This window comes from Cynara cardunculus (assembly GCF_001531365.2).
Source record: "Cynara cardunculus var. scolymus isolate 2C chromosome LG 14, CcrdV1, whole genome shotgun sequence".
Taxonomy (NCBI): Eukaryota; Viridiplantae; Streptophyta; class Magnoliopsida; order Asterales; family Asteraceae; genus Cynara; species Cynara cardunculus.
Window position 1 is genome coordinate 1,991,517 of NC_037541.1, and position 25,892 is coordinate 2,017,408.

The 25,892-nt window shown below is 32.6% G+C and overlaps 3 protein-coding genes across 3 annotated transcripts; 2 read left to right on the forward strand and 1 right to left on the reverse strand.

Moving 5' to 3' along the window:
• Positions 1-200: 200 nt before the first annotated feature.
• LOC112526560 (protein E6-like) lies at positions 201-1,508 on the forward strand. The gene has a single exon (XM_025136894.1). The coding sequence runs from the start codon at positions 245-247 to the stop codon at positions 1,250-1,252; it is 1,008 nt and encodes a 335-aa protein (XP_024992662.1). The 5' UTR covers positions 201-244; the 3' UTR covers positions 1,253-1,508.
• An 18,500-nt stretch (positions 1,509-20,008) lies between these two features.
• On the forward strand, positions 20,009-22,161 carry LOC112526797. Its single transcript, XM_025137218.1, has 3 exons — positions 20,009-20,218; positions 20,716-20,880; positions 21,705-22,161. The coding sequence occupies exons 1-3, from the start codon at positions 20,207-20,209 to the stop codon at positions 21,942-21,944; spliced, it is 417 nt and encodes a 138-aa protein (XP_024992986.1). The 5' UTR covers positions 20,009-20,206; the 3' UTR covers positions 21,945-22,161.
• A 784-nt stretch (positions 22,162-22,945) lies between these two features.
• Positions 22,946-25,689, reverse strand: LOC112526952 (uncharacterized protein At4g28440-like). Its single transcript, XM_025137406.1, has 2 exons — positions 25,319-25,689; positions 22,946-23,428 (listed from the first exon to the last, which is right to left on the reverse strand). Exons 1-2 carry the CDS (start codon positions 25,602-25,604, stop codon positions 23,238-23,240), a joined length of 477 nt encoding a protein of 158 aa, XP_024993174.1. The 5' UTR covers positions 25,605-25,689; the 3' UTR covers positions 22,946-23,237.
• Between the last annotated feature and the right edge of the window lie 203 nt (positions 25,690-25,892).

Below are 25,892 nucleotides of genomic sequence, written 5' to 3' on the forward strand. Positions count from 1 at the left end.
ATAATTTGATTTCTTACCTAAAAATAAAATAAAATAGAAAAGGGCTCTCTTGTCAAAGTGGTATGATGTATTAGGGACCACAATCATCACCCTTTTCCCCTCCAATTTCCCCTCCAATTTGCACCTAACATGTTGAAAAACATTAATTTAGGGAGAGAGAGAGAGAGAGAGAGCGCCATTGCTATATATAAATCCATAAGCATATAAACTTCAACACAAGAGCCAAAACTCAATCTAACCTCCAATGGCTGCCACCACCATCTTCACCACCCTCCTCCTCCTCCTCACCATCTCCGCCACCATCCATGGCAGAGAAAGCCAATTCTTTGCAAAAGTCTCCAACAACATTCCACAAGAAGCACAACCCTTAAACACCAATCAACAAGACTCCAAAACCGGCGATTCTTACGGCCTCTACGGCCATGAATCCGGCCAACTTCCTCCCTCTGCCACCACCACCACCACCACCGCCACCACCACCAACAACAACAACAACCTCCCTGCCAACCTCCCGGAAAACTACAACCCTGTGGCGTACACCACCCCCATCCACAGCAGCACCCAAAACCTCGCCGATGAATTCACTGAACCCCAAGCATTCCAGTACAATGGCGACGCCACCATGTACAGCAACCAGAAGGATAACCAGTTTTCCGGCAATGGCGACAACGATATGTACAACTCCGAGAAGCAAGAAATGGGAACAAATGGCGGCAATATGTACTACTCCCAGAAGCAGGGGATGAGTGATACCAGATTCTTGGAGAACGGAAGGTACTACTCTGGGGGCGATAATGGGTACAACCCACGGAAGCAGGGGGCAATGGATGGCGCGATGTTCGCGGAGATGGCGGAAGATGGGGGCAATATGTACAACTCCCAGAAGCAGGAGAATGGAAGGTACAACCAGGGTCAAGAAATGTACAACTCCCAGATGCAGGAGAATGGAAGATACAACCAGGGTCAAGAAATGTACAACTCCCAGAAGCAGGGAAGCAATGGAAATATGTACAACACTGAGAAGCAGGGTATGAGTGATACAAGGTTCCTAGAGAGTGGAAAGTACTATTATGACCTCAACAGTGAAAACCTCAATGCAAATGCAAACATGAACTCAAGAGGATTTCAATACAACAACAAAGGGTATTATGGGAACAATGATGTTAATTCATATGAAAGGTACAATTCCAATGGAGGGTATCAAAACCAAGATGAATTCCAAGAGAACCAAGAAGATCAATTCAACCCTTGATGGTAATTTTGTCTTTTCACATTTCTAGGTAATTTAAGGGGGGAGGTATGTGCATGAAGATATGGGTGTTTTAAGATAATGATAATTTGTGGGGTTTGGTGTTATAAGTGTTCATTATGTCATATGCTTTGTTAGGGAAGCCAAAATATAAAGTCAAAATCAATTTGTGTGTTGTTTTGTCTTGTGGTCAACCTCATGCTTTGAAAGAATGTACTTTGAGCTTTAAACTTTGTACCTTGGCAACGATTTTTCATCGTTTGATTCTGTTTCAAAAAAGACAGTATAATTGCATCTACGGTAACACAGTAAGTGCTCCTTCTCGAATACCAGACTCAGAGTAGGAGATTACACCAAATTGTGATATTAGATTAGATGTAACAGTGTTCATTTATGTCGTTTTCATTGATGGTTATAGATGGTATTTAGATATGACCAATGATGATATCCAATTGAAAGTTTATGCACATGTGAATGAGTAATGAGTATTGAAGTCTATTAATGACTTTGAAGGGTTTTAATGAATACCCTTAAACAACAAACAATCATTTATAAACGTCTTTAAAAAAAAAAAAAAGATGTTTGAACGATTCCTGAACAAGATTTGATGATCAGATGTTGGAATTTTAGTCCACGACAAAGGTTATAGATGTAGGATCCATCTAAGTGCATGTCTTAAACCATGATTACTTATATAGACACAATCATTTACAAACCCAATAAACTATACAAACTTACAAAAACATATCTAAATGTTTCACATATGAAACAATACTGTATTTTTACACACTTCAAAACTGGTTTATAAGTTTATATGAATTATTTGGGTTTTAAAGGAAGTGGACTCTACATACATACATACATGCATACATACATACATACATACATACATACATACATACATACATACATACATATGTAGGGTTGAGTTCACCAGAGACCAACATGTTTTCTTGAGACCATAGTTTTACACCTGAAACTTTACAGCAAAATGTTGTGAAAAGGTAAAAGAACTTCGAACTTTCATAGCAAAAACACTGTGAAGCTTACCCTCACAGTATTTTACCGTGAAGTTTTAAGTGTAAAATGATACTCTCACAAAAACAGGTTGGTGTCACATGATGCTAAATTTACATATGTATATTTTATGAATATTTATGTGAAATTAGCTTTTTTAGGCCTAAAGAAGAGTGAAATATGACCTACCCAAAAGGTGAAGTAGATGAAATTAAATTGAGAAAAAGAAAGCCCTTTCGGTGAGGCATTTAAGGGCATCTTATGAAGAGTTGGTGTCGTTAGTGGTTGGACCCTTGATAGGGAGGGTTTAGGGACCTCCCCTGCATTTTCTAAAACCCTACCCCAATAAATTCTTTAAACAAAAACTTTGATATAAATATATATATATATGGTTAGGTTCACGTGAGACCAGACTGTTTTCGTGAGACCTGTGAGACCACATTTTTTACACTTGAAACTTCACAGCAAAAACACTGTGAAGGTTTAAAAAAATCGAACCTTAACAGCAAAAACACTGTGAAGGTTACCTTCACAGCATTTTGCTGTGAAGTTTCAAATGTAAAAAGCTGGTCTCACGGTCTCATGAAAACAGGCCGGTCTCACGTGATTAGTTTGTGTAAACCATGTAAACCAATCTCATTCATCCATTTTCTTGATCAATGGTCAAGATTAGTTTAGGTTATATTAGAAAATTAAAAAAAATTTAAAATTTAAAATTTATTTTATAATCCCAAAAAGAGCAAAATGGTAATTTTGATAATGGTAATATTAATGGCAACCATATCATGTATATCGTAATATTTATGAAAGAAAATCATTTGTAAAATAATAAATTAACGTTTTCACGAACCAATCTGCATACGTTTCATAAAACAAGCTCCTTAATGAACGTTTTCATGAACAAATCTAACATGAATCTGTTTCACAGCTAATTATATTTTTACCGGTTCATGAATCTTTGTTTATATTTGTTACTGATTTCGTGGATTAATGAATATAATAATTTTCGATTTTCATATTATTACCACTAATAAACCGAGAAACCAAATAACAATATTCAAATTTTGAAAATTCTAATTTAAATATTACCATTTATAAAATTTTCTTTATTATGTTACCTTAATTAAGATTTATTAATAACTTTCATATCTAATAGAAAACAATGTAAATGACAAATCTAACCTTAATGATTAAATTTAATTAAGAAAAAAAAGAATTTCTTATTGGTCGAAATTAGTTTACACGGTTTCTAAGAATTAGACGGTTTTCATTTGATCCCGCCTCTCTCTCTCTCTCTATATATATATATATGTGTGTGTATACGCTTATATATACATGATTAATTTCTACTTAAAACAATATCAACGTGTATGGATTACTTCAATAATTCAATCAATAAGTAGGGGAAAAGGGAAATTTTGCTTTTCATTCTTTTACTTTTCCTTTTCTTTTACTTTAGTTTTTTTATTCTCACCGTTTGAATTCAAACAAAACGAAAACTACGACATGTCCTTACCCAACAAGCAAAAGTAACTAAAACATAGTCTCTCTAACCGTTAACTGTTAAAACATTGAATTTTCAGGACCAAAAAACCGGATTTTTAAATCCCAATAGGTACTAACAGCATTAATTTCTTTTGTATTTTCTACCTCTAAAGTATTTCTTCATATTTTTAATACAAAATAATTATTTAACGATTGAATTGGTTAATAACCAGTATTTACAACTTTTATTTTTAAACCAATCAAAGTATTTGTTAAAATACAAAATAGCACACAAAACACAGTGTTTTTAGTCATCATACATATAATCTTACTATAAAATACAGTCTAAAAGATTTATCTTTCTGATATATATTAACTTATGTTTCGTATAATTAAATACACTAATTAATTTACAACAAAATCACGATAAAATCAATTTTTTTTATTAATCTGGATATCCAACCCGCTACGCAAGCCGACTAATCTCAGGGCGACCACCTGTTTTGCAGATAGCCCGGAGTCACCGCATTTGAACCTCCGTGGCCACAAGGGAATTTTTATTTTTTCTTGGATTTGAATCTGAGAGCTCCTGATACTTTTGATCTTTGAAATCAAGCTCAAACCAATCAAACATCATTCTTGTGGTTAAACAAAGAAAATAGAAAATGATTTGGCCTTGGATTCTTGACCAAAAGTGTTTCAAAATTAGAATATTTTCCATCTTTTTATTGCAAAATGGAGCACTCACATTTAACACAAGAACTAAACCAACAAGTGTTTCCCTTATTTTTCAAAGTTTTTGCCTTTTTGTTTTATTTGTTTATTTTTTTAATTTTTATCCGGAATTTATGAAAAATGTAGTCTATGGTCAAAAAGCCATTAAATAATGGTCTTTTTTATTATTATTATTTAATATATAAATATTTAATTAACTTTAGTTTGGTTGTTTAAATGGTTGAATTCGTTTACCAAACAGTTATCAGGTAAGTATATGGTAATGATTCATGATCTTATGCTATAATAAGAACGATGACAATGATCAAGAGTTTACCGGTAAATGAGGGTGATGATTCTTAACCGGTTGGTGTTTATCGGATAAATTATTGCATATGATACCCTTTTGATGGATTAGAATCTTACCCGGTAAAGTAAAGAAGAGTGTTGGCTCTCACTGGTAAGCGCATACCGGGTAAGTATTTAGGCAAACGACTCTTAATAATGAAAAATAATTGTAATAAAATATTATTTTTCGGTCAAATAATAAATATCGTTGGAATTTAATGTGATGGAATTGTTTATTTTAGGTATCGGAGAGTGAATAATCGATTTCTTTGGCTGATGGAATTTGACTATTTAACATAATCAAATTTCAATTAAGATGTTCAACTGAAAATAATAATTTCATCCCATCACTCATTTTACGGTTTAATTAGTTAGGTTTTAAAAAAATATATGGTAAAAGAAAAGAAATATCAAAACGTCAATGAAGTTGAAAACACGAGTGTTTGTGTTTTAGTACTGATTGATTGACGGGAAATTGGTTTGTACAAAATCGAACAATTTTCTCTGGTATTTCCTACCTGTGTCTTCACCAATTAAAAAAAAAGTATCTCAAATCAATCAAAAAACTGGGAAAAAATCCCTTGCAATTAACAAAAATGCTAAAAAAAATTTCTCGAAAGCAATCAAAAAAACTTTAAAAATTCTTGAAAACAGTAAAATTATGCCAAAAATACATCAGACGACTTTACAGACCCTTATCTATATTTATACTATATTATAAAGTATTTGACAAAAACTCTTAAAATCCATTTTTTATGCATGAAGTACTGTATATTGATGCATATTACTTAAAATTCAAGATTACAAGTGATTTTGCGTAAGTACAACTTATTAAAGCTCCATTTTAAATTCGTGTAACTAATTGCAGATAAACATAACCAAATACAAGATAAATATTTATTTTAAATATAGAATCTAAAATATAATTAGGATAATCATTGAGTTTCTAACTAAATGTTTAATTATTATCTTTGATAAAAATTATGTTATTAAACCAAAAAATAATCTAAATTAAATTATAATAAAAAATTGAATTAAAGAATTTACACAAAAAACGACAACTATTAAATAGTTAATTTAATATCAATATTGATTTTAGTTTTTTTAAATTTTTTATGTTATCTTCAAATTTATATTCATTTAAAAAAAATATTATCGTTTTCTCAAAACCACATAAAAATTATATTATATTAATAAAGACAAAAAATAAAATTAAACATTAAAATAAAAATTTATATCGCTGTATTACACCAATACCGTTGTAGTATTTGTCAAGGATTCCACCAAGTAAAACTCCTAGTGGAAGTGGGTGGTATTTCTTGCAATATAAAATGGTGGGTAGCCGTGAATGGTGGAAGTGGGTCAGTCCCTACTAATTTTGACTTCCTATTTTAGGTCCACACTCCATCTTGACTTATACTTTTCATATGGAGGGCCTATTTGCAATTTCTTCAAAGTTAGAGGGTCGTTATCAAATTTCATCTAAATTTAATGAACCATAATTATAAATTATAAAATATATTAATATTCAGAGTAAACTATAAATTTGGTCTTTATGGTTTGTTAAAAAATATATTTTTCGTTCCTGCAGTTTTAAAATTGTAAGATAGTTTTTCTAGTCTGCAAAACCGTTCGGATTTCGTCCATTGTTCTAACGATCGTTAAAAAATTTCGTTAAATGAGGGACGTTTTTGTCAGTTTAATAGATTTTTTTTGTCTATTACTCAATCAAAAACCATACGGACAAAATTATTAGAATCAATTTTGATCGGATAAAAGACAAAAAAATGATAAAAGGACAAAAATACCCCTTATTTAAAAGAAGTTTTAACGTTTGTTAGAAGGAGGGACAACATTCAGATGTTTTTGCGAACCACGAGCCATTTTTGTAATTTTGAAAATATAGGAATGAAAAATGTAATGTTCGACAAACCACAGGGACCAAATTTATAGTTTACTCTGATATTTATTTAAAAAATAATAATTCTTCCTTTCTCGTTACTTTTTATTTGGATCTTGGCCGTTTGTTACTGTTTTTGAAAGGCAAGGCAATAGCATTAACGAAAACACGAGTACAAGTGGAAAGACAACAAAAAGACGATGAAAATCTGCAGGATGTAAACAAACCAACACCAAACGGAACACGACCAATTAAAACAAAGCAAAACCCGAAAAGACTAATTGATTAAGCACTTACCGAGGAAGAATATGATATGGGTAAAATGTTCAATTTAGGTAAGTTGTTACTGAAAATGATTGCTTAACAAGGAATTTCCAGTAAGTACTTACTGATAAAAATAATTCGAGTAAGCATTGTCTGACTCAGTTAGTGACATATTGATGGTTGACTTGGTCAATGTCTCGATCAGTCAGAAGTAGAGGTAAACAACATCATCTCTTAACAGGTAAGAGGCTCTTACCCAATAAGAGACAATCAATACTAAGTGTTAGTATGTGTTTACTTATAAATAAATTTTTGTGTACGGTTTTTAGGGCAAGCTCATATTCAGCTTCTTTTACTGAACAACGTTCAAACAAGTATTTTCGAGATATTCGATTTCTCGAATCGAGCTTGCTTTATCTAGACAATTCTGATTGATATTTTTCAACCTACTTCAACTCTCGAATCAAACTCAAATCTTTCCAACTTGACTTGGAGCTTGTATCAAGCTCGGTGAAACTTATTTGTGGCCGTAGTTCCAATCCCGTACTTTGTGCTTAAAGTAAACTACGATTTTAATTCATGTGGTTTGCAATTCATTGTTGTTTTCCTTCCTAATGCTAACGTCGTCAATGATTTACCGTTAAGTATGGGGACAAAAACAACAAATTGCAACCACATGTACTTAAAAAAAAACAATGAATTATAGACCACAGAGACAAAAACCGTAATTTATAAGACACGGAAACAAAAACAGCAATTTTCAACAAACTACAAGGACAAAAAAACGTATTTTAAGTTATGGGCTTTCTGTTGGGCTTAAAGAGGCCATGTCAGTTCATTTGCAGGCCCAATATCATTTGGATCAAATTGTACTTAAATGGGAATATATTGGGCTCCATAAAATGAACCCAATTACTAGAAAAGTAAGTTTCAGCGACACGTCTTTAACGACAACATGTTTTAGCAAGAAGATATTGTGACGACATGTCGTCTCTATAAACCGTTTATAACGATAAATTGACTTTTAACAACGACAAAAGTTGTTGCTAAAACCCCTATTTCTTATGGTACATAAATCCAATATTTATCATGGGCCCAATTTTGTGGGTTGAATAATAATTATTTGAGTTTATTTATTGTATCATGTCATATTGATGATATAATAATAATAATACTGACAGTAATTATTGATTATAGTAGTATATTGGTTAATTCTTAAGGGATGTAGTGAAAAATCTCATTTACCTTGTGCGAATCCAGGTATTGTCAAAGCCCTTGTGGAGGTCCACCATGATTTCAGGTCATTTGTGGTCACTCGAAGGATTAGTCGGTATGCATAAGTTGGATCAGAGACCTACAGTTACCGAAAAGAAAGTTAATGATGATAACATCCGATCATCTTTCACGCGTTTTTTCTGTTTATACTATGATAGAGGCTACTTCGTTAAACAAATTAAATTCATTTTATTACAAAAACCAACAAAATTTATACAGTATAACCATCGTAGTTGCAAGCCTACAACACCAACGTTTCATTTGTCTGTGTTAACGAGTCTTTGCCATATCGTTAGAAGTGACACAGTGATTTGAAATTGAAAACGAGCGACAAGAAATGACAAGAAACCTAACTGGATAAAAAAAATGATGAAAAGTTGATTGAGACATACGAAATGCTTTTTGAGAGATTTCATTTCATGGTACGGTTATTGAGATCATGTAAAAGCTTACAATATGTTTGCTTGTTTGTTCCAAGAAACATAACATTAATTATTAAAAAAACAGATATAGTATAGACATTTACTGATTTAACCATTCATGTACTTTTAAATTACAATCAGTAATTTCCAGTTATTAATGTATGTTTTAAAAAACAAAACAAAAAACAGTAACGTTATTATGTTTACGCGTATAAAACATGAAATCGTTTTGTTTTTACGTCGATGTTACCTAACATATGATTATGTTCTGAATGAACGTATTATGCATTGATTGTCGTTGTGCAACTACAGTGCCCTTTTGGTTTAAAGTACTGGTATTTGGAATCTTTGTATGTAGCCTTCATTATTTGAAGAAAGAAAACATATTGTCGAGACCGAACTCGTCGGTTCTAACAAAAACCATGAAAACGACCATTTTCTGTAATAGTACAAAAATCATTTAATTCAGTTTCAGTATTATTATTTATTGAATTGATTAATTATGGTTTTTTGGTTGTCATATATACAATTGATAAATAACTGATGTTATACTAAAAGGGTACCCACGTAATGTAGCGAAATACATTTTTTTTTGTCTCTATCAATGTTATAATACGATTTTATGTGGCTTTGAGAAAAAAATAAGTTTTTATTTTTGAATAAAATAAAATTTGGAAGATATCATAAAAAAAATCGATATTAGTATCAAATTAACTATTTAAAAGTTCTCATTTTTTTGTAATTTTTTTAATTCAATTTTTTTATTATAATTTAATTTAAGTTTAATAACAAGTAATTTATATTTGGTTTAATAATATAATTTTTTATAAAGATAATAATTAAGTATTCTATCAGAATCGATGATTATCTTGATATATTTTAGACATTTTATATTAAAAAAAATGTTTATCTTGTATTTAATTATGTTTATTTACAGTTAGCTACACAAATTCAAACATAAAGCGTTAATAAGTTGTGCATACGCACAATCTACATGTAATCTTGAATTTTAAGTAATACGTATCAATCAACAGTATTTTATGTATAAAAACTGTTTTTTAAGAGTTATTATCAAATTCTTTATAAGATAGTACACATAGCATGTGGAACAGAGAGGGGGAATCGGAGATCAGTCTAATTCTACTCTCATTCATCGTTTTATAAATTATGAATAAAAACTATCAGATGCCACAATTATGAACGAATTCATTGATCAGCAAACTAAATTTATATTTCTAAAATATAAATATAAATAAAAATAAAAAATTGTGAAAATCAAATTCCCGAAATAAAAATTTTAAAAATCAATTTCTAAATAAAAAAACGAACACAAAGTTGATTCAGTTTTGATGCAAAAACACTGATATTTTACCGATGGTTTTGATTTATAAATTAAAAAAAGTGTCGGTGGAGATGGTTTATTTTCGTCCCTTTCTCAAGTCACCCACCAAGAACATGAATATGCTTAATGTTGTGCCCATAGTAAAAAGACTAAATTACCCCTCACATTCTTTTGTTGCCAATGTGAATGCGAGGATAGTTTTGTCAAATACTCATTTATTAAAAGGGTTGGAAGTTATAGGTCTATGTAATAACTAATAATGATGATGGAAAGAGAAGCCAATGGCAATGTCCAAATTCAAAGCATTGTACAAGTTTTATTGCATGATGTACAAACCACTTAAAGCTTTATAATTTCAATAGTGTACTTTGCTTGGTACAAGTACTAAAAAAATTTCATGTGTATATAATATTTTATGTATCATGAAAATTCACACGTTCTCTTCACATTTCGTGAAAATTTGAATACTTGAAACGGAGGGATTTGAAATTTTTGATGTGTTTGCCGCCACCACCATTGCCACTGCCACCACCACCACCACCACCGGCACTGGTATCGCCTCTACACTGCCACCACTATAATATTTGATGAACCAAACAGACAGATTCAAATTCTTTTAAAAGATTCAAATAATTGGGGTTTGAATAAGACGACCTTTTTATTTTGCATTTTTTTTTTCATATTGAAAAAGTATGAAGAACGGGRGGTGTGAAGTTTTTTATCATCCTGGCGTCGAGCTATTTTGCCGCAGGACCTCCCCTACAGTATCGTCACCGCAGTAGAGTTTAACCACCAAGTTCGGGATGGATTGGTGTGGTTCCTCTACGCCTAGGACACCAGAATATCGAACCATGAACGAAGAAAGGCATGAGATAAAATAGTGATTGCGAGGCCCCAATTCTTGACTGGGGGGGACACCAAAGGACTCTGCCCTTCCATCCCTTGGATAGATAGAGATGGAGGGCAGAGCTTTTGGTTTTTTATGTTGTCAAAGAGTTGAACAATGGTTTTTTCGTGTTGTTAAAGAGTTGAACAATGAAAATAGATGGCGAGTGCCCGATCGAATTGATCGATTTAAATTCCAAATCCCTTCAAATCATATCCAATCCTACGATCCAAACCAAACGAGACCTAAACGGGTATTTCTTGTGCTATGTTTCAATCAATTTTAATTTTAGATTTCAAAACTATTTGTTCAATCTGTTTTCTAAAATCAATTTACTGGTATCGTAGGCAAGACTACTCCAACATCTTCGTATTAAAAACCAGTATCTAACAACAAAAATCGAAGAACTAAATCAAAGATTAAACCAAATCAGATTAAAATCAGTTATATTCGGTTTCAGCTTTCATTTTTCAGTTTGACATCTTTTAAAACCCATTTTTGGTTCTGGAAATTTTAGTAATTGACTCTTTCGTCTTGGTCTCGCATGGAATGAAACAAAACCGATATAGACCCGTCCAAATTGTCTTTTAATTATGTTTTTTTTTAATTGTCATATGGTTCAAAGTCGATGAACATCTCTATCTGTTAACCCCTTTGACAGGATAGAAAAAAGGGTTAAAGTTACGTACTATAATATTGAATAAAAAATAAAAAAACATTCTATGGGCTAGGTCAATCTAATTAATTTATCACAAATAAGTTGATTATATTCGATTCCATGAACGAAATGCCACCTGAATTTCATTCTTTATAAATAATTACAAAAATTATTTAACATATTTTAAAACATTATTACACACAAATCTTACGAAATCCTTCCAATTTGTTTTCTAAAATCAATTTATTGATACTGTAACATCTGCGTATTAAAACCAGTATCTAACAACAAAAATCAGGTAATTAAATCAAGATTAAACCAAATTAGATTAAAACCAGTTATATTCAGTTTCGATTTTCATATTTCAGTTTTAAATCTTTTAAAAAACATTTTTGGTTCTAGATTTTTAGTAATTGACTCTTTGGTCTTGGTCTCGTATTGAATGAAACGAAACTGATATAGACCGGTCCAAATTTTATTTTAATTATGATTTTTTAATTGTCATATGATTTAAAGTCGATGAACATCTCTATCTGTTAACCCCTTTGATGCATGGAATAGAAGAAAGGTTTAAAGTTACGTACTGTAATATTTAATAATAAATATAAAATATAAAATATGCTAAATCAATTTATTTGTGATGATAACATAATAAATAAATAATTTTTAACAAAATTATTGCTATTTTAATTCGATAAAAAATATTTATGTAATAAATTGAAAACCATATTTTTAAATAACTCCCAATGTGTGGGCAAAAACCGGAAAACTAAAATCTGTAAGGACCAAAACTGCAAAGTGTGAGTTAGTGGTGTCGATTGTCACCAAAACAAAAAGACTACTATTTTTTTATAATAATTATATACGGTAAATAAAACAAATAAACTCACACATTCTACTCATAGTTAGTGAGGATTGTTACCTTTGACTTTCTATAAGGCCAAAACTCATATACTGTTAGGCCAAAGTCCTTTTAGGGGTGCTCAAAAACCCGACCAACCCGATCAACACAACCCAACCCAATACAAAATAACTCAACCCGAAGCAATCCAATGTCTAACCGAGTTGTAAAATTGTCAAACCGTAGGTATTGGGTTGCTATTATTTGAACTCAACCCAACCCGATGAACCCGATATCCTTTTATTTCTTGAATTTAATATGATTATTGAATTTCTATTAATATGTACATTAGACAATTATACTATCATGTATGCTTTTCATATACACATATTTTCAATCTATTCACATTTTTATATAACTCATTCGTATATATGTTCAGTAACTGTGAACATATATATGTAAATTGAGAAAATTATCTGAATGTGATATACGTAAGAAATATAGATAAGTTGTATCAAATGGTTGATGATGAAAAAGAAATTATGAGTAGAGAAATAACATATTATAGGTTAGAAGAATATTTTAATACCAAAGTATCAACCTGACCAACCCATATAGGTTGGGTTGGGTTGCACTTTGGTTCGGGTTGGGTTGGGTTAAGATTTTTCAAACCGCAATCATTAAGTTGAGTTGTTCAAATGTCTTCAACTCGATCAACCCAACCCGTGAGCACCTCTAACCCCTTTGTGACTACTACTTTTGTTGGTGGTCAAGTTTAATTATTAAACATTTCTTTATTGTTTTTTATCAGATAACTAAATACTTACTATTATATACGAGAAAGCAACGATTTTTAAGATGAAAATAGAGATGACAACAATTTTTAAAATGAATTGACACAGAGAAGAAAAATAAATCATGAAAAGGATAATAAAATCAAAATGGGAAAAAAAATTAACAGAAAAGTGTCATAGCATAATGATAGTAATGTTCACTTGAATAAGATTCGAACGTATAACCTCTTACGTATGGAGTGGCAGTAATCCGATCATTCGACTCATGTTTAATTTTTATTATCAATTTGGTTTCAAATTATATAAGGGCACCCCTCAAAATCAAGAAAGTGCACATTTCAGATGTCTGATTTTTTTTTCTCTTGCAATAATCGAGTGAGTGGGTGCACAAGAACCCAGAAGAAGCCCCGGCTGCCATGCCAGCTCGGTCTAAGGTGAGGAAATACGAATCCCTAGGACAATGGAAAATCGATGTAGGTAGGCGAAAAAGACAAGGGATCTCTCCCGCTATGGATGGTCACTTCACTCGCTCAACATTTGTTCAAAACATGCACTCTTTCTTCTAGATCAAGCATTGGGACAGATATAGGTGGGACCAGATGGATCAGAAGAGCGAGTCACAGATCTAACCTAGGTTGGTTGTTTAAAAGACTTTCTCTTTACGAAAGCCCCCATGGAGTGGTAATGAAAAGGCATTGGATGGGATGACTCCAATTTCGGTTTCGATTAGTTCACAAGATTGAATGGCACAGTGCTCATTCTATCGATACTGGGAAAGAAAAAAAATAATGTTTACAGGGGAAGGATCCACGAAAGCCCTCACGTTCCTAGCCCCACAAAACCCAAAGCGGCGAAGACGGTCCTTATTCAATGAAGCTTAAAGCAAGTCTTCCGTCACGTGTCTTGTCTTCTTAGATAGGAGACCAAACCCGACCACTGTTGCTTTCTTACCTGTAAACATTTACCGAATAAAAGATATTTACCATTCAAAGATGACAGTGTTTACTAAAAAATTTACCGTACCATTTTGATTATCGAAAATCTTATTCGGTAAGATAAATGAGAATGATGACTCTTATATGATCAAAGTTTATACAATTTCTATCGGTAAACAACCCCTAAGTACTTTTTCATAGACTACTTCATGCTGGTGCGTTTTAAATATATATATATATATATATATATAGAGAGAGAGAGAGAGAGAGAGAGAGAGATGAGCGTTCAAATAAAAACCGGCCCCATTTGTGTAAACCGTGTAAACCAATCTCATCCATCCATTTTCTTGATCAATGACCAAAATTAGTTTACTTTATTTTAGGAAATTAAATAAAAATATATATTAAAATTTTATTTTATTTCAACAGTAAGGGCATAAATGGTAAACAAAATTTAATATTTGGTAACATCCTACTCGATCTTTCATGAATCTTTTTTCATTCAAAATTATTTTCTTCCAAGATTAGTTTACTTTCATGAATCTTTTTTCATGCAAAATTATTTTCTTTCTTTCGTTCCTGGTTTGATGCATTAATTTCTTTAAGCCTTGCAATCTTAAAAATTCTAAAGCATATTACAATCTTCAAGATTCTAGAGCAGTTTATTCATGTACCCGTTTCATCATTCAATTATTTCATGACGAATCAAATACATTATGCAACCGTTTCACTAGTCATGATCAAGAACGCCATGAACCAGTTTTACTTTCATGAAACCTATTTCATGTACAATAATTTTCTTATTTCACCACTGATTTGATGGATTCATTCCTTTAAGCCTTACAATCTTCAAGATTCTGGAGCAGGTTACAATCTTCAAGATTTTGTAGCAGATTAAAATCATTTCCTCGTTTCATCATGCACTTAGTTCATGACGCATCAAATACAAAATGCACCGGTTTCATTTTCATCTTCACCAACTAAATGGATCAACTACAGAATCAATATAATGGGTTCACCATGAAAATGTTTTGGTTCACATAATTTATTTGCAACATGAACCAGTTTCACGTTCATGAAACCTCTTTTATTTCTGGATTTTTTTTGTTCATCTACGATTTGATGATTTCATTATACACTTCAATTGTTTCATCAAGACCCGTTTGCTGATTCTTAAAGATTACAATATATGAAATTCCAAATTTTTAATATTATAATATAATTAAATATTTAAATGTTACCATTTATACAATTTTCTTTATTACGTTTCCTTAATTAAGATTTATTAATAACTTTCATATTTAATAGAAAATATTGTAAATGACTGAAATACCCTTATTGATTAATTTTAATTAGAAAAAATGGAATTTTTCTATTGGTCGAAATTAGTTTACACGGTTTCTTAGAAATACACGATTTTCATTTGAACGTGCCCCTATATCTATATATATATATATATATATATATATATATATACTTGGGATCATGTGAGACCAAGGGTTTTTCGTGAGACCCGTAAGACCAATTCTCAACCCTTGGATTAGATTTACAATCGTCAAATCTGAACATTTATAAACGCCATGAGACTTCTCACTAATTACGAAATTGCCACCTTGCAACTTTGCAACCATTAGATCATTAATTCATAAATTTGATCAATGAACATAAATTGGTCTTACGGGTCTCACGAAAAACCCTTGGTCTCACGTGAACCCAACCCTATATATATATATATATATAKAGAGAGAGAGAGAGAGAGAGAGAGAGAGGCCTAATCAAATGAGAATTGATTAGTTTGTGGTAAATGTGAGGTCCAATCTCAACCACAAATCAACGGATAAATTAGAAAATTAATAATATGGTAGTTTGAGTTAAAATTATAATTAGAAAGCATTTTAGGTATTTTTAAAAAACTCCTCTCTCCTCTCTCATCTCTCCGACCTCCAATCTCCGATGAACATTAATCCGACGAGTACCAAATAATCACAAAGATACACAATGTGATACCCATTGTGATATACTGTGATAYCATTGTGATACCAACTCAAACCTTAAAAACAAAKATACACAATGTGATACCCATTGTGATATACTGTGATACCGATTTCATCGGAGGCCGGAGATTGGAGGTCAGAGAGATGAGAGAGGAGAGAGGATTTTTTTTAAAATACCTAATATGCCCTCTGATTATAATTTTAACTCAAACTACCATAATTATTAATTTCCTAATTTATCCGTTGATTTGTGGTTGAGATTGGATCTTACAGTTACCGCAAACTAATCAGTTCTTCCTTCAATGGGTCCCTATATATATATATATATATATATATATATAAACTAAATAAAAGTATGTTCGTATTTTATGCTAGTTTTTGTTATCATTTTTTTAGCAAAACCGTCTTAATATCTTTTGTAAGCTACAAATGAAATACAGATAAACTCATTGCATGGTCTTGAAGTTATATCTGATTGATACTTCAAACCTTGTTTCGATCTATTTGTATGTATGCACTGATATTTAATATTATAAATTGATTAATAACGTTTTAAAACTTTTGAAACAGTCATAGATTTAATAAACTAAAATTTTAGTCAGTTAAAGAAAATCAGAAATAGATATGCCCTGATTTCTGACGAAAAATTGGCAAGTTTTCACAAGCCAACACAATAAAACCAAAAGAAAAGTATAAATCATAAAGAACGTAACGGGGTTTTAAAACTTATTGATGAATTAACAAATAAGTACAAAAGAGGAAAAGCCGAAAAGGGATGTCGACAGTGATACAAGAAAATTATATGTATTTAAACAAATAGGTTCGGACTCATTTATGAGTTGACTCAGCGAGTTGTATTATTAGTTGAATTTAAAAGATCAGGGGTATTTATTGAACGAGAGAAATTAATAAAAACCATGTTAAAATTGTTATGATACGATATAAACTTGTCTATTACGGTTAACGACTGGATAGAAATATACGGTCCAATGGGTATGCATGTATAAATCAACCAAATAGATATAATTAGGTTTTATTATATAAAAATATTATACTGATATATTATACATCACACTGTTCCTCTTTTTTCCTACTAGGAGCAGAAGTTTTTGAGGTAACCGTGAGTATCCGGACCAGTGAAATTATATGTTTTACATATCCATACGATTGAGTTCTTGCGTTTCTAAACTGAAATTTTTTAGATTTGCCACTTATAACGACGTGAAACATTTGTATAGTTAAATACCAATAAAAGATTATTGTTTCTTGTTTAATTGTAATCCAAGTAACATTACCTCACCGGATGAATATAGTAAGGACCAGGAATCTTACCCGGTAAGAACGTGACAAAGACCAAGAGTCTTACCCGGTAAGAACGAGACAAGGACTAAGAATCTTACCCGGTAAGTGAGGGCGACGAATCTTACCACAGTAAGCGCTTACCGAGTAAATTGGTGTATACTGTGTCGTTTTGGTGGACTAAAATCTTACCCGGTAAGTATATAATAGTGTTAAATTTTGCCGGTAAGCACTTACCGGGTAAGTGTTTGATAAACGGCCCCTAAATGTGGATTTTTTCATGATAATAGAACGAGACGATTTGTAGTATGAGACAAAACGAAGCACATCAAAATGACGAAAAAGGTTGTAAACTTTTGAAAAGGCATAGTGGTGCTGCGTTACATGGATCAATGACATTATGTCATTATATAATAATGGCATCGCAATGTAAGAGTAGAGTGAGAGATGACTTTAGGGGCATTTTTGGCACAAAAAGTGCATTCATTATGTATATGTATATGTATATGGGTAGAGGTTCAAATGAAAACATCTTCATTTTACGAGAACGCGAGAACACATTTATCACATGTGATAATACGCGTGAGGGGACCCCGTGATGGCAGACGACGTGTTCTACGACTTAGGTCGCGCCAAAGGTTGCCTGTGTCTATGATTTAGCATCACATGTGATGGGCTTGATGGATTATAATATCATATCAACAACACTCTTATCACAGATCCTTATATGTAGATTGATATTTCACAAAATCAGGTATAAATTACCTTCAACTACGTTGAATTACCATTTTAATCTGATATATTTCATTTTCATATTCTATTAGCTTAATCCGAAGCAAAGCTTTTATATTAAGCTCAACTAGTTTTCTTAATTTGTAAAAGAAACAGATATTTAGGTTTCATACGTTCGTTTGACGATGCTTCAAGAATAACATTTCCATTTTTTTTTCTCGTCAAGTGTTACAGGATTTTCTTTTGTGTTTTTGAAATTATTGGATAATTTTTGTAATCTGGAACTTCTTCTTCTGTTTGTTATTATTGCTTCTAAAATAAAATCATAAAAAACAGTTTTAGTTAGTATATATTAAACTATACATAAATTTATATTCCAACTACACTCAACAACGTTCAATTGCCCTCAAACACCTCCATTTAGTCTGAGTTACCTTATTTCAGATTACGTTTAACTACTGTCAATTACGTTAAAACACATTCATTTACTCGGAGTTACCTTATTTCATATTATGTTCAAGTACTGTCAGTTACGTTGAAACACATTCATTTACTCTGAGTTAAACCTTAGGGTTAAATTAATCATAAACTTATGTCAAAAATCAATTAGATTAGTATAGATATCTGGAAATCATTACAATCAATGAAAAGTAACGAAATTTAGGGTTTCTTAGATTGCGTAGAAATGTATTTCGAAAGTATCTAGAAAACGATTAGAATAGAACGTGTTAGTTGATTTCACTTACTTTATTTGATTGTCGTCGGTTTTATTTGATTTTTACCGGAGAATGGGTGGAGATCGGAGTTTTTGTCGTTAAGGAGGGGGGGAGAGAGAGAGAGAGAGAGAGAGAGAGAGAGAGACTAATTTTTACCTTTTTTAAGTATGTGTTTTTGAAGTGTAAAACCCTTGACTAGTATTTCTTTGTTAATTATTTTACAAAATTGCCCTCGGGTCTTTTCGTTATGTTCAATATTACCCTTGTTTCTTAATATCCTTTGATCTCGACTTAAATTTGATCTAACGATTGACAATCCTTCGTACTTTTCTCATGTTAACTCAACTTTTCGTTGGAACCCAACCATATATGTGAAGGTTCAAATGTAGAAAAGTGGTCTCACGGGTTTCACAAAAACAGGTTGGTCTTACGTGAATCCAACTATATATATATACACACACACACACACACACACACACACAGAGGAGCAATCAAATGCAAACCACCCAATTTATACAAACCACTCTCATCCTTCAATTTCATTGTTTAATCTTGTGAAATTGTTTCATGTAATACTTTTTTTGATAAAGTTGTTTCATATATGGTTATGAAATTGTTTCATATAATACTTAATGAAATTGTTTCATGTATTTTTTTTAAATTAAAAAAAATGAAGATGATAATATCCATGATTAACATCCTCCATAACAAAAATGATTAATCAACCTCTGATAATCACAAAAAAAAATAAACAAAATGAAAAATTATGAGTAAACATTCTCTCTCTCTCTCTATATATATATATATATATATAAAGTTAGATGATTCTTATAACGGGTTTTTGATATTCATTGATTTCTTTATCCCCTTTTTTTGGATCGGCTGGTTTTAACAACCAATTTTGAACTCTAATATAACTTAACTAAATCAAAATGCTTTACACTTTATTAAACTATTCACGTTTTGCATGATGTACATACATATACACATATATATATATATATATAACACACACACACATATATATATATATATATACATATGTATATAAACAAAAAGAAATGTGGACATGTGGGACAATATGATATGAAGGCAATGGGGCCTATGAAAACCGCAACTGTCATACTTGTTTTTAATGGCAAATTTTTGGGAGAAGACTCGGAAGAGTCTTCACTCATGTTCTCCAAATACTCATATATATATACATATATGTATATATATCTCAAATGTTAGGTTCACTTCTGGAAGAATAACTACAATTCTTACGTGATTCTCATAATCACTCTCATCATCATCATCTTTTTCACTTTCTTCAATCTTTTCAACCATTTCTTGATGATTATCCAGGTAATCCATACGTTAATTCATCACTTGTACACTCTCTAAATGTATCACCAATCATTCTTCACAATGATTATTACAACTTTGTGATTTGATTTTCGTAGTTTTTTGGGGTTTCTTCTTATGATTTGGGATTTACTTCAATTCTGTTCTCCGGGTTTTTAGGATCGTAGATTCATTTCACTTACTCATCTCATACAATCATTTTGAGAATTTATAGGTGACTTCAAGTAATTAATTGATGTCTGTCAAAATTGATGAACGAATTTGTCTATTTCTCATGATTTTAACTGTACTGAAGTTATACTGTTTGATCAAATGCCTTAAAGAGATCAGGATCAAAGATAATATCATCAACAAGAATTCGGTGCCATAAGTTTGTAATATTTTGATCAAATTAATCAGAAAGATTGATTGTTTAAACCTTTTTCTGTTTTGGATGTTTGTGATCGATGAATTTCGTGTTGATCCGAGTTTTGAGTTATGGTAAATTTTCTTGATAGGGTCATGAGGTGCCGAGTGGATGGCCTTTTGGGCTCGGAAGTATGAACACGAGACTTAGTGTACGAGAGAGTGGTGTGGCTGTAACCGGTGGAAGAGAACCGAACACTTTTCATGGTCCGTCATCGAGTTTTTCTTCGTTTTCATCATCCAACCTTGACACAGAGGTAATTTACGCCTTCTAGCTCTTCGATTTTCCTTCCCAATAAACGTAAAAAGGATCGTTAAGTTTTTCATATGGTGCTAATAATTCATCTGAATCCTTCGATATACGCTATTATACGGTACCAGTTTAATTGCATTCATGTCCTTTGATCTTGGACCTGCAAAGCATCTTCGATAGCTTTCTTTAAAACGGAGAAAATTGAAACTTTTGAGTTTTTAAAGGCGTTTTTTCTCTCTAACAATTTCTTTAAAATTGAGAATATAATTAAATATTTTGATAATATAATTAGGGGGTGTTTGGGATTGATTATTTAAAACAACTTATGTTTTTTTGTAAAAGTATTTTATTAACTTATGTGATATTAAATCGGAGTTTTGTAAAAAGTATTTGGATTAACTCATAGCGGTACCAAAAAACAATAAGCTGATAAGTTATTTTTTTAGTGTTTGACAAATTTTGCTTATATATGTAAAACGACCAAAAAGAATAGTTTTCCATATTATCCATATGAAACTAGATGTTATTTCATTTTAAACAAAATACATGACCCTTGCTCTTTTTGGCAACATGGGTGTCGGATCCGTTTGTATGCACCTCGTCGCATAAGACCCTAAAGATAACAGTCAAAGAAATCCTCAATGATCCTGAAGAGACTCGAACTATTGCTTCATGTGTCTGTGTTTAAGCTTAGAACACCTTCGACAACACGTATTTCAACCCTAAAACGATAAACAACAACCAGATCTCGATTAAACCAAAACCATAATACACGATGAAATTATCGGCCTGCTTTTAATCTTAAAATGACGTTCTCTTAACAAACAGTCCACAGCGTCGTTCTTTCAAGACAACAGCGTCTCACTAGGCCGACTGATTGGAATCGCACCACGAGAGAACAGAACCTTATACTTTCCCAGAACAACGTGCATACCAGACCAAAGATCCCAACGCTCCAAGGTATCGACTAAAGCTCACGAAATCGAAACATCTCACGGGATTTGCGTTCCGAACTTGTTGAATATTTTGGTCAAGATCAGCAGAAGTAAAAGCCACACAAGACAGTGAAGAACACTTCCAAGTTAGGAACTTATGGCTCTTCATTAGTGAATATGATCATAAGAGTGTTATGTGTTAAGGTTTAGAACCAAAACGAGTGCATTTTTCAGTTTTCTAGTTATCCTTTGACTCGATTTGACTCGATATGTGTTTTGTACACTTGATAGAAAATAAAGATGAAACACGTAAAATGAAGAATAAATGTGACGTAAAAATGTTTGTTTCTTTGGTTCATCAAAGTCTTTAAATTTATCGATGTTTAGACTGTGTCACGTAGCATGTCGAATACAAGTGTTGTGCAATGTACTTGATATGAAGCAATAAACGATAGCGCCAAATATCATTTACCATAAATTTCATCAACATGTAACGTAAAGGGTGTTTACATGTGCGTTTCAAAATGATTATTGTGACGAACAAAAATCAAAATCAGATAATCAGTTATAATAAACGACTGATGTTAGGAATCGTTAGAAAATTTTACATTTGCCCTGAAATATTCGTCAGTTATTAATCGATGCTCAACTACAATCATATCATTACAATCTCTTATCAGAATTCAGAAAACATTAGAGAACGTTTGGTTAAAATCAAAAAAGAACACGAATGATAATGTTCGGGAACATTAATTAAGGGCCCTTTACCAAAAACTTATTGGGTAAGCGGTTACCCAAAGTGTTGAGCATGGCAAGGACCAAGAATCTTACCTGGTGAGAGAGAGAGAAGATTCTTATCCGTTAAGCACTTACTCAGGTGTCATTTACCTTATCGGGTGAGCATGGCAAGGACCGAGAATCTTACCTAGTGAAAGAGAAGACTCTTATCCGATAAACGCTTACAGAGCAAAAGAAAAAAGCTTAACAACAATCCATTTTGATTGCCGAAAATGCTATCCACTAAGGTAAGTGAAGGCGATGACTTTTGTCATTAAGCACTTACACGATTAGCATTTGGTAAAGAAAAAACAAACACCATTCAGCTAGTTTTTAACAAAATTACCTCTAAGATGTGTAAGACCCAAAAAACCACATAAGTTGCTATAAACACTCCAATCTTACACCTTTCTCTTTGGCATCAAGTAAACAACTACAAGCATAACTAGTTGTGATCAACCAAGAGAATCCCAACTTATGATCATTTGAAAAGGTAACCACTTAGAATGAAATTAAGGGTAGTAGTTAAGACAATATCAACAACAAACGGAAACCGGCCTCTTTTGTAGTTATATATCGAAAAAAGCCCACAAGTCACAAGAATAATCTGACCTCAAACCGAGCCACGAGGAAAAGGAGAGACCCTGAATCATTCTTCAGCAACGTTCACCAACTCATATTCGATTAGAGACAAGTTGTTATCCTCTTTGACGGTGAAACTGGCGGGTTCTGTAACCTCAATGCGTCCCCATTTATCGACAGCTAGTCTCATGGAGCCTTTGAACATGTCGATCTTTGCATTGCGGATTATTACGGTGGTTTCAGGCTTCATTAAGTCAACTACAATAAAGACATATGACCATCAACACCACATCACCGTATCATCGCTATGATTTTGCAATCAAAATTCACACCTAGTACTTTTCAGATTCAAATTGACGAGTATTTAGGGGTTGTTTGGTTGGTTTTCCATTAAGTCATGTCTGTGTCAATTACTTTGTCTGTATAGATTGAGAAGGTTTTTGTTTGGGAGGGCTTCTCTATAGATGGAAAGAGCGCAATTGGGAGGGCTAGGTTTGGAAAAAACTTGGCTTTTGGCATTACCACCCCGCCCCCCTTTTTAAGAAGCTTAGTGAATAAGTCACTTTCTATTTCTTAAGCCACAACCAAACAGTTATGAATAGCTGACCGAGTAAGTGTCCCGTTAACAAACAGGCCCTTAAGTTTTATTACCCCCAAAAGTTTATGTCATTATATCATCCAAATGTTGACATAAAGCAAATAATTCCTGTCAATTTGAAGTTGAAAAAAAACTCATTTAAAGGATTAATTCATAATTTGTTGCAGATCAAAGCAGTTGGGGGACTCTTAAGCTTACATGGTCACTTAACGAGCCCTAAACAGGAATTTTAGAACACTGGTTATCATCAAGTTCTTAAACGAAAAGGTAAAGGAATATGTAAATTCATGGTGCCCATAAAGAAATCCTTATTGTGACATACAAAAGATAGAACAAACGGAGCATATCAGATTAGGGGGCCGTTTATTAAACGCTTACCCGGTAAGTGCTTACCTGGTCACTTTACCTTATCGGATGAACATGACAAGGATTGAGAATCTTACCCGGTAAGAGCAACAGTAAGGACCGAAAGTCTTACCTAGTAAGTGAGAGTGACGACCCTTACCCGGTAAGCGCTTACCAGATAAAAATGTTGCATACGATGTTGTTTTAATAGATTAAAATCTTATTCGTTAAATTAAGTGAAAGCGTTGAATCTTACCGGCAAGCTTAACAGGTAAGAGTTGGGGTAAGCGACCCCTAACTTTGATACACTAAAATATCCATGGTGTAACCAAATCAGAGCTAAAAGGAAAGTTTCAATAACTTGCTGAGCAAAAAGGCAACTATCTGTTACCTATTAAGCACTATGCAGTAATGATATAAAAGTCATTTGAAAACCAACATTTCATCTTCCAATTCTGCCCTATATGAATCACACTGGAGAAAAAATCTTGAGCTTGACGAATAGCAAAAAGAAATCAAATTCACAACATCAATTGGATGCCAAAATCTGTCAGAGTACAATAACTTGCTGAACAGAAAGGTAACTATCATAAGATCTATTACCTATTATGCACTATGCAGTAATGATGTAAAACTAATTTGAAACCCCAACATTTCATCTCTCAATTCTGTCCATATAAATCACACTCAGAGAGTAAATCATGAGCTTGACGAACAGCAAAAAGAAATCAAATTCACCAAATTAAGTGGATGCCGAAATCTAAGAAAGTACGAGTTCAATAACTTGCCGACTAAAAAGGCAACTATCATAAGATCTATTACCTATTATGCAATATCCAGTAATTATACAACGTCATTTGAAAACCAACATTTCATCTCTCAATTTTGTCCGATATAAATCACTCGAAGGTAAATCATGAGCTTGACGAACAGGAAAAAGAAAATATCAAATCCACAAAATCAATTGGATGCTAAAATCGAAAGTGTGAGTTTAATTTTCCCTTTTGCAGCTCGTCGAGCTCATGATTCACTGTGATCTATATCGGACAGAAATGGAAGATGAAAATGTTGGTTTTCAAATTACTTCCATCTCATTACTGTATAGTGTGCATAATAGATGAGATTTCCACCAGTGAGTACATCAAAATCAAAGAAAGTATCACACAAAAAGTGAGTGAGTGTTTGTGTGTGTGAGAGAGAGATACCTTGATCGTTACGGGCAGTGAAAAGAACGGTGCCGGTTTCATCGCCGATAAGGCACTCGGAGATGCGAGTATGAGCAGCGCCAGGACGGCTACTGTACGAAGACGTATTGCGTGATTTCTTGTCTAAGACGGTGGTGGAAGACAACACTTTAACGGCGAGCGTGTGGCCGTTGGTTCCAGGCTTAAGCTCACCAACCTTCACAAAAACGGGCTTCCTCTTCGCCACTCCTCCTCTCCCACCTTGTTCCGGTTGTTTAATATCTATCTCAGCCTCCGCCGTCGACATCGCCACCGTAGAATCAAAGTTCCGTCAGTTAGTTGACTTATCCCTCCAATCGATAAACCCTAACCCTAAGATCGCTTTCAAGTGTAACATTAACATCTTGTTTTTGCATTTTGGGGATTTCGGGTTTAGAGTATTTACAGTTTTCGTCCTTTATGTTTTTAAATATGACAATATAGTACTTTTATTTTGGTTTATTCAATTTCACATTTCTTTTAATTTTACACTAGTTTTGTACCCGTGCAATGCGGCGGGAGTCGTGAATTTTAACGATTTTAAAGTTTCACTAGT